Source organism: Sturnus vulgaris, chromosome 9 (assembly GCF_052056855.1).
Source record: "Sturnus vulgaris isolate bStuVul1 chromosome 9, bStuVul1.hap1, whole genome shotgun sequence".
NCBI lineage: Eukaryota > Metazoa > Chordata > Aves > Passeriformes > Sturnidae > Sturnus > Sturnus vulgaris.
In genome coordinates, this window is record NC_142251.1 from 29,624,176 (window position 1) to 29,638,897 (window position 14,722).

At 57.6% G+C, this 14,722-nt stretch overlaps 1 protein-coding gene across 2 annotated transcripts; it reads right to left on the reverse strand.

Moving 5' to 3' along the window:
- Window positions 1–1,110: 1,110 nt before the first annotated feature.
- Window positions 1,111–11,326, reverse strand: LHX4 (LIM homeobox 4). 2 transcript variants are annotated; one of them, XM_014874726.1, is made up of 6 exons: window positions 11,251–11,326; window positions 5,819–5,990; window positions 2,599–2,801; window positions 2,266–2,420; window positions 1,599–1,770; window positions 1,111–1,508 (listed from the first exon to the last, which is right to left on the reverse strand). In XM_014874726.1, the coding sequence occupies exons 1-6, from the start codon at window positions 11,324–11,326 to the stop codon at window positions 1,111–1,113; spliced, it is 1,176 nt and encodes a 391-aa protein (XP_014730212.1). The 2 variants fall into 2 exon arrangements, with proteins under 2 accessions (XP_014730212.1, XP_088025671.1); XM_088169545.1 differs by having other exon boundaries at window positions 1,111–1,770.
- Between the last annotated feature and the right edge of the window lie 3,396 nt (window positions 11,327–14,722).

A 14,722-nucleotide genomic window follows, 5' to 3' on the forward strand; every position in this document is an offset into this window, starting at 1 on the left:
AGAGAGGGTGGCAGGGACGCCATAGCCAAGGCATTCCTGTGGGGCTGGGGCAGAGAGTGTGGAGCTGGATCTTATCCATGGGGCTGAATGTCTGAGCGTAGGGGGTGTGGCTGTGCTGGGGGAGATGGGCATGTGGGTTTTGAGCAAGGGCTAGTGCTGAGTGGGCCTGGCCAGGAGCAGACCCCGTGGGGCTTGCGGGATGTGCCAAAGCCACCGGGATCCTTCCTGGCTGCCTGCACTCACCCTTTAGTGCCATCAGACCCACGGCACCAAAGGAAGAGGGCGACTCACACCAGGAGCATCTCACACCCCAATCGCCTCCCCTTCTCACCACGCAGGTGCTTCTGCAGCTGACAAAATTCCCTTTTTCCTACTTGGGAGGAATTCTTTTGCAATGCCCTCAGAGCAAACCTCTCTCGCCCACCCCTCCAGTGGCTGCTCTGCAGGTGCCAGCCCCAGGCATCGTGGCTGGCCCTGCCATGGCACAGCTTGGCCAGTGGGCATCCCGGGCAGGAAGCAATTTTTTTTCATTCCTTCCCCTTGTGTGACCGCGGTACAAAGCAGTGATGTTCCTGCGTGCCCAGGGATAAATCACGGCCACAAGGCCAGGAGCAAGCAGGATCACCCCTGGGCAGCGGAGCAATGGCCTTGCCCGGACGCGTCCCCGGCAAAATAAACCCTTCTACAATATAGACTTCTGCGGAGGCTCCGGGCAGCGCCGAGTTGCGTTGCAACACCATATGGAAAAATAACTCTTGAAAATAGCAGCGGTGCTCGGCAGGGGGGTGCGGGGCTGGCGCGGGTGCCGGGATGGACTCTGCCACCCCTGATTGTCCTTCTTTCCCTCCCGCCGGCCTCGCCACGGCCGGGTCCCCGCCGTGCGCCCCTTGCACCGCCACCTCTCTTGTGCTTACACCCAAAGGCATCCGTGCCCCCCGCCCGAGCACAGCCACTCCAGCCATCGCCACTGCTGTCCCCCCTCCCTCCAGCCCTCCAAGGGCCAATTCCCACGGGAAAAATCCTGGAAAGGTCAACCGCCGGCGGGTGCCCTCAGTGCTGCTCTTGAGGGCCGGGGGGAGCGCGGGGGCCGGGGCGGGGGGCGAGCAGCGCTTAGAAAGGGGGGTGATCCATGTCGTCCAGCCAGGAGGCCGGGCTGGTGGGAAAGTCTGGGTACCCGACGCTGCTCCCCGTGGAGATGTCGGAGGTGGGGCCCCCCCCGGCCATGGCCCGCAGCGTCTGACTCACCCCCTGCGCCCCGTGGGCCACCAGCCCCAGGCTGCCGTCCATGGCGTAGTCCAGCCCGTTGAGCAAGGGCGGGTGAGCCGGCAGCGACGAGATGGAGGACGGCGACTGCGGGAGGCCGTAGGGGCTGCCGTCCCGCAAGTCCTGGTACGTCTGTCCCGTGCCCTCCATGGAGAAGCCGCCGTTCAGCAACTGTCCGCCCGCCACGTCCCCCACGGAGCCGTAAACCCTGTTGTTGTGGCCGAGCTCGGAGAGGATCTGCTCTTCTGCCGGGGACAGGAGGGAGAGCGGAGGCGGGGGGTCAGCGCGGGGGGGAGCCCCGCGTCCCCCCGGCCCCGCTCGGGCGCCGCGCTCACCGCGGAAGCTGAGCTCGCTGTCGCTGACGCCGCAGTCCTCGGCCGAGCTCTCCTTCTCCAGCTTCCCTCCCCCGCGGCTCCGCTTCACGCTCTTGTAGAACTGCCCCCAGCGATGCCGCCCCGCGTCCTTCTTCAGCCGCTTCTCCTTGGCCCGCCGGTTCTGGAACCACACCTGGAGCAGGCAATGGGGACATGGGTGGCACCACGGCACCTCGCCACGCTGGCAGTCCTGCTTGGCAGCACCCCTGTAATCCAGCGCCTCCACAACCCAGCACCCATGAAACGCAGTGCTCCAGCATCCTGGCACCCCTTACATCCCAGCACCCCTACATCCGTCCCAGCACCCATACATCCATCCCAGCACCCATACATCCCAGCACGCCAGCACCCTGGCACACCAACACTCTGGGATGCCAGCACCTATACCCCGTGCAATCCAGCATCCCTAAACCCCTGCAAACCTGCAGACAGCACTCCTGCCCCCCAGCTCCCACACCCCCATGCAATCCATAAGCCCATCATCCCTGCAGCTCAGCTTCCAGGCACCATCACCCCAATACCCACGTCACCCCTGCATCCCCTAAAACCCAGCATCCAGGCACCCCAGAGGGACCCCCGCGTCGCCCTTCTTTTGGGGCGGGGTGGAGAGGGGCACCCGCGGCCTCACCTGCACGACCCTCATGTCAAGTCCCGTCTCGGAGGAGAGCTGCTCCCGCACATGCCGGGCGGGCTTGGGGGAGTTTTTGTAGGCGTTCTTCAGCGTTTCCAGCTGCTTGGCCGTGATGGTGGTCCGGGGCCGCTTGGCGCCCGCCTCCGAGTCATCTGCAAGCGAAGGAGCCGGTACCAGCCCCGACCAGCAGCACACGCTACTGGGGAATGTCTCCCCAAAACCAGCTGCCCCAGAGCTCGCAGCGACACCTTCCCGCAGGTACACCAGGGACACGAGCCACGGCCACCCCTGTGCGGGCCGTGCCCCTCGCAGCCTTTTCGGGGTGCCTACCGTTCTGCTTGGCAGTCTCGTAGTCCTCCTTGCAGACCAGCCGCCCGTCTTCCATCAGGTAGAACTCGTCGCCCGTGGCCAGCTGCCGGCTGCAGATGATGCAGGCGAAGCAGTGGAGGTGGTACACGAAGTCCTGGGCTTTGCGGACCACCTGGGTTGGGGGGATGCCCTGCTGGCACGCCGTGCATTTGGTCCCGAAACGCCTGCGAGGAGAAGCGGGCGACCCTGAGCCCCCCGGCGAGGTGGGGTTTGCCGGGATGGGCAGCGGGAGACAGGGCAGAGTTTAAACCAGCAATCAACCTTATTATGCATGACACTTCACACGGCGGGGGTTTATCTTCCTCAGAGTGAGAGACCGGCCTAATGGAGCCGAGGAAGGTTTGATTTTAATGATTCTTTTAACAAATGCTTATAGGCTGCCTGATTTTTTCCCTGCAAGGACAGTACATATTTCATCCACATTAATACCAAATAAATTAATTACGCCGCCCCGCTGGCATGATGAATCCCAGATTAATGCAGAATGATGGGGCTCTTACACCATAACGATGGCCTGACAGGGGCGTGGGGTGGGCTGGGCTGGTATGGGGCACGAGCAAAGCCGCCTGCATGGCTGCAGGGACCGTGCAAGGGACATGAGAGAAGTGTGGCAGCAGCATGCAAGGTGTGGGTAAGAGTGGGGAAAGAAGTGTGGAAGGAGCATGCAAGAATGGTGCAAGGAGTGTGGAAGCAGCGTGAAAGAAATGTGCAAGGATGGTCCAAGAATGCTGCAAGGAGTGTGGAAGATTCGTGCAATGAGTGTGCAAGGAGCGTGGCAGAAGCATGCAAGGAGCGTGCAAGAATGGTGCAGAAAGTAGGCAAGAAGAGAATTCACTGAATTAATGGCACAAGGGTGACACGTGCTATGAGAAGGAAGTCCAAAATAAGTGGATATTCCACCAGCGTTTTCGGGATTGACCTGGGGTAGATCCCCACCTCCCACAGGCATCACAGGGCTCTGCGAGGTCTCTCCTGCTCCCCACATCAGCCCTGAACACCCCAGAGCACCACAGAGCCATCCTGGCTCTGCAGCAGCCCAGGTGCCAAAGCTGTCAGGACAAATCTGCCCCCATCTGCTTTGAGGGAGGCAGCACAAGAACACCTCATCCATTTGGGCCCCTGCCCCAAGGCTGCAGGGACAGGCAGTGGTATTCCCTGGGAATGCCCAGGGAGTGCAACCACTCCAGGCATCTCTGGCCGTCTCCTGAGACCTGAACATCCCCCAGTCGTGCAAAATCACCCTCAAGCCCCATGGTCACCCATCTCGTCCAGAAATCCAGGGCACAGCCACCAAAGCTGGGTCTCTGAAACTGTCCCTGAGCCACACAGGTGTCACCCAGGGATGGGTGGCAGGTACTCGGCATGAGTGGTGCCAGCACGATTTCGGGGTGTTGGAAGCAGAAGGTGAGAAGGAAGAACCTGGTTTGTCTCATCCTCTGGACTTGTATCCTAAAGGGAGAGTCCCTGGTCATCTGCTGGGAGACCTCAGCCCTCCTGAAGTCAGATGGGAGGGAAGGTGGGAGAGGAAGGGAGGAAGTAAGAGAGAGGTGGAGAGGAGATGGACAAGAGATAGGGAGGGAGGGAGGGAGGGATGAAGGAATGATAGAATGGAGGATAAAGGGAGGGATGCAGGGAGGATGGGAATGGAGGGGAGGAGGAAGGCAGGCGTGAAAGAGGGATAGGATGGACAGAAGATGCTTTTCTGCTCCCAAGACTGAGCCAGTGCCCACTCTGCAGCCACCATCCACTGCCCATTCTCCCCTTCTCACAGAACACTATAAAAGCCATTTTAACAACTGTCCCGACACCCCGGGGTGTTTCCACATCATCTGGGGACAGAGGACCCAGGAGAGAGCCGAGGACCAAGAGTTGCAATTTGGGGAAAGGAAAAAAAGACAAAAATCAAAAATCGATCCGATCCTTTCCAAAGCAGCTCCTGCATTGCCAAGTCCTCTGAAGTTGGGCTGAAATCCTCACGTCCCTGCAGGTTCCCTACCCCGAGATCAATGAGCGGTTAAGGAAAGGTGAGGTGCGAGCGCCGAGCTGCTATTGATTGGCACCAAATAATCCAGGCAGGACCTCATCTGAGAAAGTCGCTGATCTTTCAACTCCAATTAACATTGATTACCCGCACCTTTTGGGTGACTATTTAAATGACTCGGAGATTAATAGGCTGGAAAATATCAGAAGTGAAGTGTTATTACCCAAGCTGGAGTGGCCGTTTTGACCGTCTCCAGGAAGGAGAAATCCAAGCTGCATCTTTGATCCTGATGCCTGATGAGGATCTGGGAGAGCCCGGGGATGGGAAGGCACGGGAAATCCTGTCCAGGGACTAATCATAATGGCTTTAGGCTGGTGGCGAGGGGTGGTGGGGACAGCTGCGTGTGGCTGGCCCAGAGTGGGAGATGATGGCATGAGGAGGTGGCTTTAGTCCCCGAGGGGCAGCAGCTGCCTCACGGCTGAGCCCCATCTCCTGCATCCAAGCAGTGAAAGGCACCCACCGGCCAGGATCCAACCCCTCTGCTTCGTGGCGATTCAATCCCAGCAAAAAACCTTCTCTATCCCTTGGGAAAACTCCCAAATTTCACCGGCAGCTAGGGACCAGAGCATCCTAAAGGCAAAGTCCATTCTTAATGGGGAACGGGTTGTCCTGTCTCATCACAGGAGCAGGGAAATGCCAAGGCTGGGGCACTGCACAGCTCAGAGGCAGCTGCCAAGGCAATCAAATGAGGTTTTCACACTAATGGGAGCAAAAAAGGGATAGATATTAAAAAAAAAAAAAAAAAAAAAAAAAAAGGTGAAGGGGAAGAAACAGCATCAGCAAATCCCGAGGAGGCGAGGGAGGCACTGGGGAGGAAGAGGCAGCGCTGACGCTGCCTTGTGCAGGTTTCTCCTGCCCTCTAGCTCCGAGCGGAGCCGGGGCCACCGGAACCGCCGCAGGATGATCCCGGGGGCCTGAACAGGGCACAGGGGAGGGACAGCGCCAGCAGGGAGATCTGGGGCTTTCCCATGGTTAAATCCCAACAACCAGCATCCAGCTGGCAGCAGCTGCAAAGCACCGATATTCCCTTTATTTCAACAACACGTTGTAGAAGATCTCGGAGAAGTTTTAGGCTTAAAATGAGGCTGTGTGCTTGCTCCGCGGGCAGGAAGGTGCTGCTCTCGGGGGCTGGGTACTCACTTGAAGAAATCCTCCTTGCAGTAGACGCTGCCGGCCCGCGAGAAGCAGCGGTCGGCCAGCTGCATCTGGCAGTCGGCGCACTTGAGGCAGGAGCTGTGCCAGTGCCGGTCCAGGACCTTGAGGATGAACTTGTCCAGGATGTGCTGGTTGCAGCCGGCGCACTGGGGGATCTCTAGGGATAGAGAGAAGAGCAGCGTCAGCCACCGCGACCCCCCCGGGGCTCCCAAAGCCCTGCCCGGGCACGTCCTGGGGTTTCTGGGGGTGAGGAGCTGCCACCCCTCCACTCCCCGGTGTCCCGGCACGCCACCCTTTGCAAACCTCTGCCAAAAGCCGCCGGGACAGCCAAGCCCACGGCTGGACACACACACACACACACACGGGATGCTTTTCCTTCCTGCACCCCGTTTTTCAGGCCGTGTCCTGCTTTCTCCCTCTGGAATGGCACAACCACCAAGCAAGGACACCGCTTGTTGCTCCCCACTGACTCACACATGTGGAAGCAGATGGATTGGGGGGGGGGGGGAAGAAAAAAGAAAAATTTTAAAAAGAATAAGGATCAAAAAGAAAAAATACTAAAAACAAAGAAAAAGAAGAAGGAAAAAAAGGCAAAAAAGGGGGAAAATTTTAAAAGGAAGAAAGATTTTTTTAAAAGGAAAAATATATTTTAAAAATGGAAAAATACGAAAAAGGAAAAATATAAATGAAAAAATGAAAAAAAATTTTTTAAAGGAAAGAGGTATGGAATGAAAAAGGTTTTCAAAAATTAAAAAATATATAAGAAATTGATTAAAAGTGAGGAAGATAAAAACGGGAAAAGGTTTTTTAAAGGAAAAAATATTTAAGAAGGAAAAAATTCACAAGAAGGAAAAATATTTTTTAAAAAGGAAAAGGAAGGAACGATTCAAAAAGGAAACAGGAAAAAGGAGAAAATAAAGCAGAAACAAAAAAAAGAAAAGCAAAAAGAGGAGAAACAAAAAAACGTGAGAGAAGAGAGGAAAGGAATGGTACAAGGGAGGAAAAGAGAAAAACGGAAAAGGGGGGAAGGGAGAGAAGGGGAGAAAGGGAAAGAAAGAGGAAAGAAAGGAAGAAAAAGAAGGGGAATAGAAAAGAAGGGCTGGGGGAAGATGAGGAAATAAAAGGAGGGAGGAGGAAAAGAGCACAGGAAAATCTCCTATTATTACAGTCTCAAACAACATTATTTCAAAATCCTTTGGGGTCCTGCCACGTACCTCACGTGAAGGCAGCTTATTCCATCATTGCCCAGGTTAGTTCCAATCCCAGCGCCCCTCAGACCACAGTGATTGCTGGCGTTCAAGCCTCTGTCGCATTAACCGCACAATAAATTAAAAAATAATAATTCCACGGCTTCTAGAGGTCCCTTTTTCCCTTCTTGTTTTGGGAACACCTGGACGCTTCGCTCCCCTCCCTTCAGCGCCGCGGCTGCAGGTCGGCACCAGCCAGGATTCCCAGGCTGGATTTGTCAGACCCGTTTGAGAACAACGCTGGCACCGGCGGTGGCACCAGCACAGCACCAGCCCCAGGAAATCCTTCTCGGTCGTTTCCTAAACGCGTGTGCATCTTCGGGAAACACGGTTTGTCTCTAAATGATTATTTGTGTAAACACGTGTGTATTTACATGCGCCCGTCCTACACTCTCACAAGCCAACAAAGAGCTTTCCCCTTCCTAAAAGCAGCCACGCAGCTCAATTTCAACAAGCAAACAACTGCAGCCGAGAATACAGTATCTCCCTTCTAATTTCCAAACAAAACTATGGTTTTTTTTAAAGAGGAGACCGATTTTCCTTCCAATTTCGCTGTAGATGCACGGCACCAAGCCCACGCATAGGTGCCCGTGTGTGCAAAGATGCCTGCGCGCACACACGGGGATAATAATAATAATAAAAATTATAATATCAACAATAACCAAAGGGGGAACTGACAGGGGAACCAGGAGATGTCCCTCCTGTTTGCAGAGAGAAAATGTCTAAAATTCAAGCCCTGCACTCTGCTTTGTGCTTTGCCACACAGGCAGCTGCCTCCCTGCCTCGCATTTATTGCGCTCGTTTTAACTGAATTATTTTCTAGAACGGGAATAAAGTTAATGGGTGCAATTGGTACATCAGGAACGAGGCGCTCCCTCGCTGTCTTTGCCCACCAGCATTCCCTGGCTGCGTGCACAGGGTGGTTTGGATGGTCCTCGGGAGGGGACACAGCCGCGGGGTCTCCCCTCTCCACCGAGGACCCCCCGGCGATGTCTCAGTGCAAATCTCTCCCCGGGGGAGGGGAGAAGTTCGGGGGTCACCCCTGCCCCGGGGCGATGTGCCCGGGAGGGGACCGCACATGTGCATCCCTGGCGGCCGCCCGGGCGGGATTTGGTATCCCGTTAAAGCCCGTGGGCAGATCCGCAATCCCCCGCCTCCCCTCCCCGCGTACCCTCCCACGCACGGGGACCCGAGCCATGGCCTGGCCCCCGCCGCTGCCGTGATTTATTAGCGGCGGGTCCATCTTCCCACCCCCCCCCCCATTCCTCCCCGCCTCTCTCCCCGACGGGAAAAATTAAAGAAATATCGATTGAAACGAAACAAACTCGCCGGTGGCCTCAGTAATCCCGCAAAACCCGCTCCGAAAGCGAACGGGGGGAGACGCGGGGGCAGCGCCGGGGGATGCGCTCCCCACCGGGCACCGCGGGGCCCAAACAGCCCCGGCCCCGGGGCTGCCTTCTGCTCTTTTTAGGGGAAGGGATGGAACCCGCGGATGATGCGGAATGGGTGTCCGGGAATGCTGGGGGGGAAAGCGCAGCACAAAGGCGGCCCGGTCCGCCGGTACCGGAGTCTGCACCGAACCCAAGGAAAGCGCCAGTCCGGGGATTCCTTCAACAGCCTCTCTGAGGGGAGGAAACCTCATTCCTTCACATGCAAAAACCTTCCAATTCATTTCTCTGCTGCAGGCAAACGACTTTCTCGGCGGCGATTAATCACCCCCCCCGCTCCAGCCCCTTGGCCAGAGCCTGCCGGCACCCGGGCACTGTTCCCGCAGGCTTTGGCACAAGTTCTGACTTCGGTGAGATTTGCAAAACAATATTCATAAATAATATTCGGAATTTTATTTTTAACAATCCCGTCTGCAAGGCTAAGCAAGGTCTGTTGGGGGGAGTGGTGGGGGAAGAGGCATCTCGGCTCCCCAAAATCCTGCAGAAAAAGATGCTGTAGGACACAGCCTCGTCTATAATAAGGAGGTTGGTGGCTAAAGAGAGAGGAAAAACTGTGATTTAATAGTGATTAAAAATGAAAATGTCACGGATTTTCCTCTCACACGTGATGAAATATCGAGGTGCTGCTGGGGGCTGGGAGGAGACCCTTGGTCCTTCTTGGGAAGGGGTGCCCTGCCCAGGGGCAATTTCCTTTGGCTCGGAGGGGGCTGTGTTCTGTGTCACTGAGACAGGATCAGGCCCCAAATCTGTCACGACATGAAAACAGGTGGCTGGGAGCTGGCAGCGGCAGCAGGGCTCAGGCTGGGGCAGCGGGAAAACTACAGAAGGATGATTCTCAGCAGCCCAGCCCCATCTATTTTCTTTCTGCCAATATTTTGGGCATAAATAAGTGTAATAATTATTATTATTAATAATAATAATAATGGCATTAATAGAGATACAAATAGTAATAGTAATAGCAACAATAACAATTGTAATAATAATAATAATAATAATATTAATAATAAAAATCTCGTTGTATTCTTTCCTGCTAATTCTTGATATCCATCAGTCAGCACAGGAATGACAATGCAATGGGCAAAGGAGTTTGGTGGTCCCAAAAAGGGCCAGATCAGGGAGCTATTCAGGGGCAATGCTGCTCCACCGTGGTTTAGGTATCTCATTTTTTTCCTAAATCAAGGGATTCCGAGGCCACAGAAGTGACCCAGCGACCCGGAACCGGCGGCGAGACTCGGGATACAGTCGTGGGACAGACCCTGCCTGTCCCCGTCCCTGTCCCCGCACCGGCTCTGTGCTCCTGACCGGGATTTTTCTTCCCCTCTGCTTCGGTGACATTGGTTAAACGGGCCTGCCTGTCCCCCTCCCGCAGCTCGGCAAAGGGACCGAAACGGGGGATAACGGCGACAGCCCCCTCGAAGAGCCACGGGAAGAGACACCACCGAAAAACCCACGGAAAACGAATTTCGGCCGCTCGGGGGGCCGGGGCCCCGTGCGGGGCACGAAACGGCGCGGGGGCTCGGCGGGGCAGCGCCAGAGGTGGAGGAAACCTGTCCCGGAGCGGACACCCCCGTGCCCCTCTGTGTCCCCCGAAGTGCGGCCGGACCCCGGCCGGGCTGTCCCGCGCCTCGGGCCCGTCTCGCCCCTCCTCCGCCGCCGCCCGAGGTCCCTCCCCTCAACTTTCTCGGGGCCGCTGTTGGGGGGCCGAGCATCGCCCTGTTGGCCCCGGTGGGCTCCCCCCATTCCGGGAGCGCAGTGACGCCCCGAGTCTCTGGAACCGTTTGCAAACGGGGAGAAATAATAATAATAAAAATAACATTAATAATACCAACAGCAGCAGCAATACCCGCGCAGGTGGCCGCCCGCGGAGGCCCCCCCGCCCGCCCGCGCAGCCCCAGGGCGCACCGAGCCGGGGGCACCCTGGGGCACGGCCGTCCCCCACCATCCACAGGAGACATCCATAGTGCCCACGGGAAGCCCCCGCGTGGGGCTCGGCCCTATAGGAATGACGGGGCTGAGTGCCCCTGCGGCTCACTCACAGCTCGGGTCCAGCTTGGGGTGCACCATCCCCAGTGGAGTCCATCTACCCGTGTACGCACCCCCCAAGCCGTGCCTGTGCGCAGCCCCCGGACACGCTACCTGTAGCTGCAGGGCAGATACGCGCCCATACAGACACGCGCGTGATTTTTGGACAAACGAGGATGCGGCAGCATCGCTCCGGGGGCCGAGCGGCGCCCAGCCGGGCTCGCCATCCCCGGTACCACGCACGCACGACCCCGGGTCCTTTCCCACCGCCGCCGTACGCCGCCTGTCGCGATAAACGATACAAGCGGGGTGTCGTGCACTGCGGGCCGGGGCTGCGCGGGGCGGGCGTGGGCCGTGGCCATACACACATTCACACACACACAACTCACACTCGCGCTCGAATTCACGCTCACACACGCGCTTGAACACGCACAGCCGGAGCCGCGCTGTCCTCCCCGTCGGGGCCGGGCCCGCATCGCTCCGCTGCCCGCCCGCCCCGGGGCACCGCTCTCCCTTCCGCACCCCCCGCATTTTCACGTCCGTGAACGGTGCTACACACTGGGAAAAAATAAACGGAAAGTGCAAAACCGGGAGCGACCGGGAGCGGAGGCACCTGCCCACCCGCAGGGCGCTGCCCCGCCGGCCCAGGGCCGCCTTTGCGGCAGGGAGCGAAGGAGGGAGAAGAGAAAAGCGTCCTTACGTTGCACCGGCACACCGAGGATCTCGGGAAGCCCCTTGACAGCCCCTTCGGCAGCGAGCGCGGAGCTTTGCATCATTTTATTGGCCCGGGGGGCGGCGGAGGGGAGAGAAGAGGGGCGGGAGAGCCGCGGGCCGGGCCGGCGGAGCCCGGCGGCGGGAGGTGGCGTGTCCCGGTGCCGTGTCCCGGTGCCGCGTCCCGGTGCCGGTGCCCGCCGGTGCCGCCCGCCTCCCATTCATTCCCCTGCGGGGAGCGCGCCTGACGTCACCGCCCGCAGGGGGGCGGGGGCGGGACGGGCCCCCCGCAGCCAATCAACGCCCGCTCCGTGCCGCCGGGGGCGGGGCCTGGTGAAGGGAGGCGGGGCCTGTGTGACGGAGGCGGGGCCTGCGGGGAAGGGGCGGGGCCGGGCCGGGCCGGGGCCGGCGGTGCCTTTGGGGACACGGAGGGACGAGCCCAAGGCCTCGGGCCGGCTCCGCTCTCGGGGCTCCAGGACCTTCTCCCGCTCCATGGAAGGCGTTGGCCAGTCCCCGCTTCGGGCGCGCAGCCCCAGCCCTGTCCCTCCTGCCGCTGGCAACGGAGGTTTGGCCAAGGGACACTTCCCTGGCTCCGGGGTACACCGGCACATCCCGTGCCAACATGAGTTACTGCCCAGCGGCTGTTCCCCGGCCATGGCAGGCTGTGCTTCCACGGGGCGCTGTAACACATGCCTGGGGCCCATCCCAATGGTGCCTCCCCAGGGATACATTTGGGCATGGGAAGAGGCTGCCCAAGTCGGCAGCGCTGCAGCGTGCCCAGCCCGACAGCCCGCCGGCCGTGGTGGCACCAGGGTGGCAACGCCAAAGTCACAGGGCAAAGTCCTCGGTGTGGTTACGGCTTCCATGAGGATCTCCGTGAGGTTCTGCTGAGGGAAAAACCCGAGACAACCCAGCCGGCAGCACCAGAGGGAACCTGATGTGGTGGTACCTGGCAGCTGAGCAAGGAAACTCACTGAAATGGAGCTGAAGTTAGAGTGGATGCCCCGAGCATCACCCTTCCCGACGCTCACCGTGTCACCAGCTCGGGGACAATGGTGCCAAAAAGCCCCGATGTGCTGGGCCATTCCTCTCTGCTTAGAGAGCAGGGTGAGGCCCCCGAGGTGGCACACGGCAGCTTCTGGCAAGTGAGGGAGGATGCTCACCCAGCCAAGAGCATGGCCACCCTCAACTCAGGTATGTCCGCGCCAAGCCTTCGTTTCCACACTGTTAGGAAGAGACTTTTCCCACCTGAAAAAAACTGAAACCCTGCCCCGTCAGGAAATGTGCAGGTGGGACAAGCCAGCAACTGGAAAAAAATGTTTAAAAATAGAAATAATAAAACCTAAGAAATGTATTAAGCCTGTGGTTCATTAGGAAAATTTTGAAATTTTTCTATGAAATGCTGGGGTTTGACGCCCCAAAGCTTCATTTTTACCAGCAAATCCCCTTCTCCTTCATATCGCAGCTCTCTGCAGAGACCGGTGTGCACTCATTACAGGAGTGAGCTCAACCCTGCAGTTCACCGAACGCCAAAATCTGCTTCCCACCACAGGGAGGTGAATCCCATCCCATCCCATCCCATCCCATCCCGTCCCGTCCCCTAAATCACGCTGCATCTCTTAAGTGCATTAAGCATCGCCAGACCCTTGCCGCCCCTGGCCACCTGCGCTCCGCAGCCCCTTGGGGCAGGGGCCACCGTGCCCCCCTGGCCCCCAGCCAGCCAAAGCGTGACTCCCAACATGCATAAAGGCAGGTCCCGAAGGCAGATTTACGAGAGAAGTTTAGCCGGACGCACGGACAGACGGACAGACGGACACTGCCCCATCGCCTCCCTATCCTACTGCTTTGCATTTCCAGCCTATTTCCCTAATTATTCCACCGCTGCTGGGAGTCACCGCGGTCTCCCAGCTCTCTGGCACGCTCTGATTTATCTCTCAGCCGGGATAACAGCTCCCCCCCCACCCCCTTCTCCTCGGGGAATTCAATTTTCATTCATTTTTCTGCTTTGCCAGATTGATCCAGCCCCCTCTGCCCTGCTCTGGATCACTCATGGAAGTGGTGAGCGGGCAAACGGAGCCACACAGCACCAAGCCTTCACCTTGGGGAAGCATCGTGCTGCCGGGGGGGAGGGAGGGGGTCGGGGGGCTGCCACCACCAAAAGAACAATTCCACCAGCATCTTCCCCGTGCTCACACACATTTTCCCAGTAGAGCCCTCAACCCTTCCTCTCCTGGTAGCATTGCTTTGTTCCCCTCCATCCTTCCTGCTGTCCATCTGTTCCTTATGTTGGTGGGGATCTTTTGGTCTCTTTAAGGATTTTTTAGATCACTTTGGGCTTTTTGGTCTCTTTTGAGTTTGTTTTTCCAATCTCACAGGAATTGGAAAATTACTGGAAAAGTGGAAGACAGGAAGGAGAGAATGCTTGAGATGGGCACGAGGTGCTTACCGTGCAAATCCTGTCTGTGCCACCCAAAATGCTGCTGGGTCCTAGTGGTGCCCAGGGATGGGGGTTATATGTGGTGGTCGTGAAATGCCACCCTCCAGGCTTTCTCCTCCTCCCAGAGCTAAATCAGAGCTAAAGCTCAATGGGGACCAGACTGCAGAAGGGTGAATGTCTATTTTCATCAGGTTGCATTTCTGGGGCACTTTTTTGGGGGGGCTCTGCCCCGCACAGATGTCCTGCTCCTTCCTTGGCATTGCTTGAAGCCTGCAGCCAGAGGAAGACACGAGCAGCGGAAGACTATGATGCAAAACCAACAGACGAGCAGGGATGGTGCTCCCACACCTTCCCTGCTGAGATTAATCATTAATAAAATGCAAGTAAATCCCAGAAACTGTGACAAGACACAGACCCAGCCTCTCCTTGTGTGCCCCAGCCCTGGGCACACTGGAATTAGGACACTCATTTGGACACTGTGTCACCGAGGGGGACATCAATGCATTGTCCCCTGGTGCAACAAGGGTGTTTCTAGGCAGAATTGAGGGAAATGTAAAGGAATATAAGGAAATACAAGGAAAACCCACTCCTGATTCATGCCTGGGGGGTGCAAGTGCAGCTCTATCCCAGTCAGCAAACCCCAAATGGTTTTGGAGGTACCAGGGAGCTGAGGATTTATGCCACTCATGCAGCGAGTTTGCCAGGTGTCAGCCCAGCTCCCCGAGTCCCCTCGTGTGACAAAACCAGCTCCCCCAGACCAAGGTCGGGACATCCTTTCAAGTCCACAGCTGCCACGGCCACCTTTTGTCATGAAGCCACCTCCTCTCTGGGCAACATCGGCCATAGCACCCCACCTCTGAATCCCCCCAATAATTACCTCCTCCCACTTACATCCCTATTGCCAGGACTGGCCTGGAGCGAGGACAAGCACATCGAGACCCGGGTACTCACCAGCAGCCAGGGAAAGCCTCTCCCCTCGCAGGCAGGGGCGTTGCTAATTGTAATTGAAAATTAATTGGCGCTC

Excerpts from the sequence above, each read along its gene's own strand:
- LHX4 (XM_088169545.1), bottom strand. The coding sequence starts at position 11,326 with ATGATGCAAAGCTCCGCGCTCGCTGCCGAAGGGGCTGTCAAGGGGCTT. Across the intron at positions 2,421-2,598 it reads CGAGACTGCCAAGCAGAACG|ATGACTCGGAGGCGGGCGCC; the intron begins GTAGGCACCCCG and ends CTTCGCTTGCAG. Across the intron at positions 1,771-2,265 it reads TTGACATGAGGGTCGTGCAG|GTGTGGTTCCAGAACCGGCG; the intron begins GTGAGGCCGCGG and ends TGCCTGCTCCAG.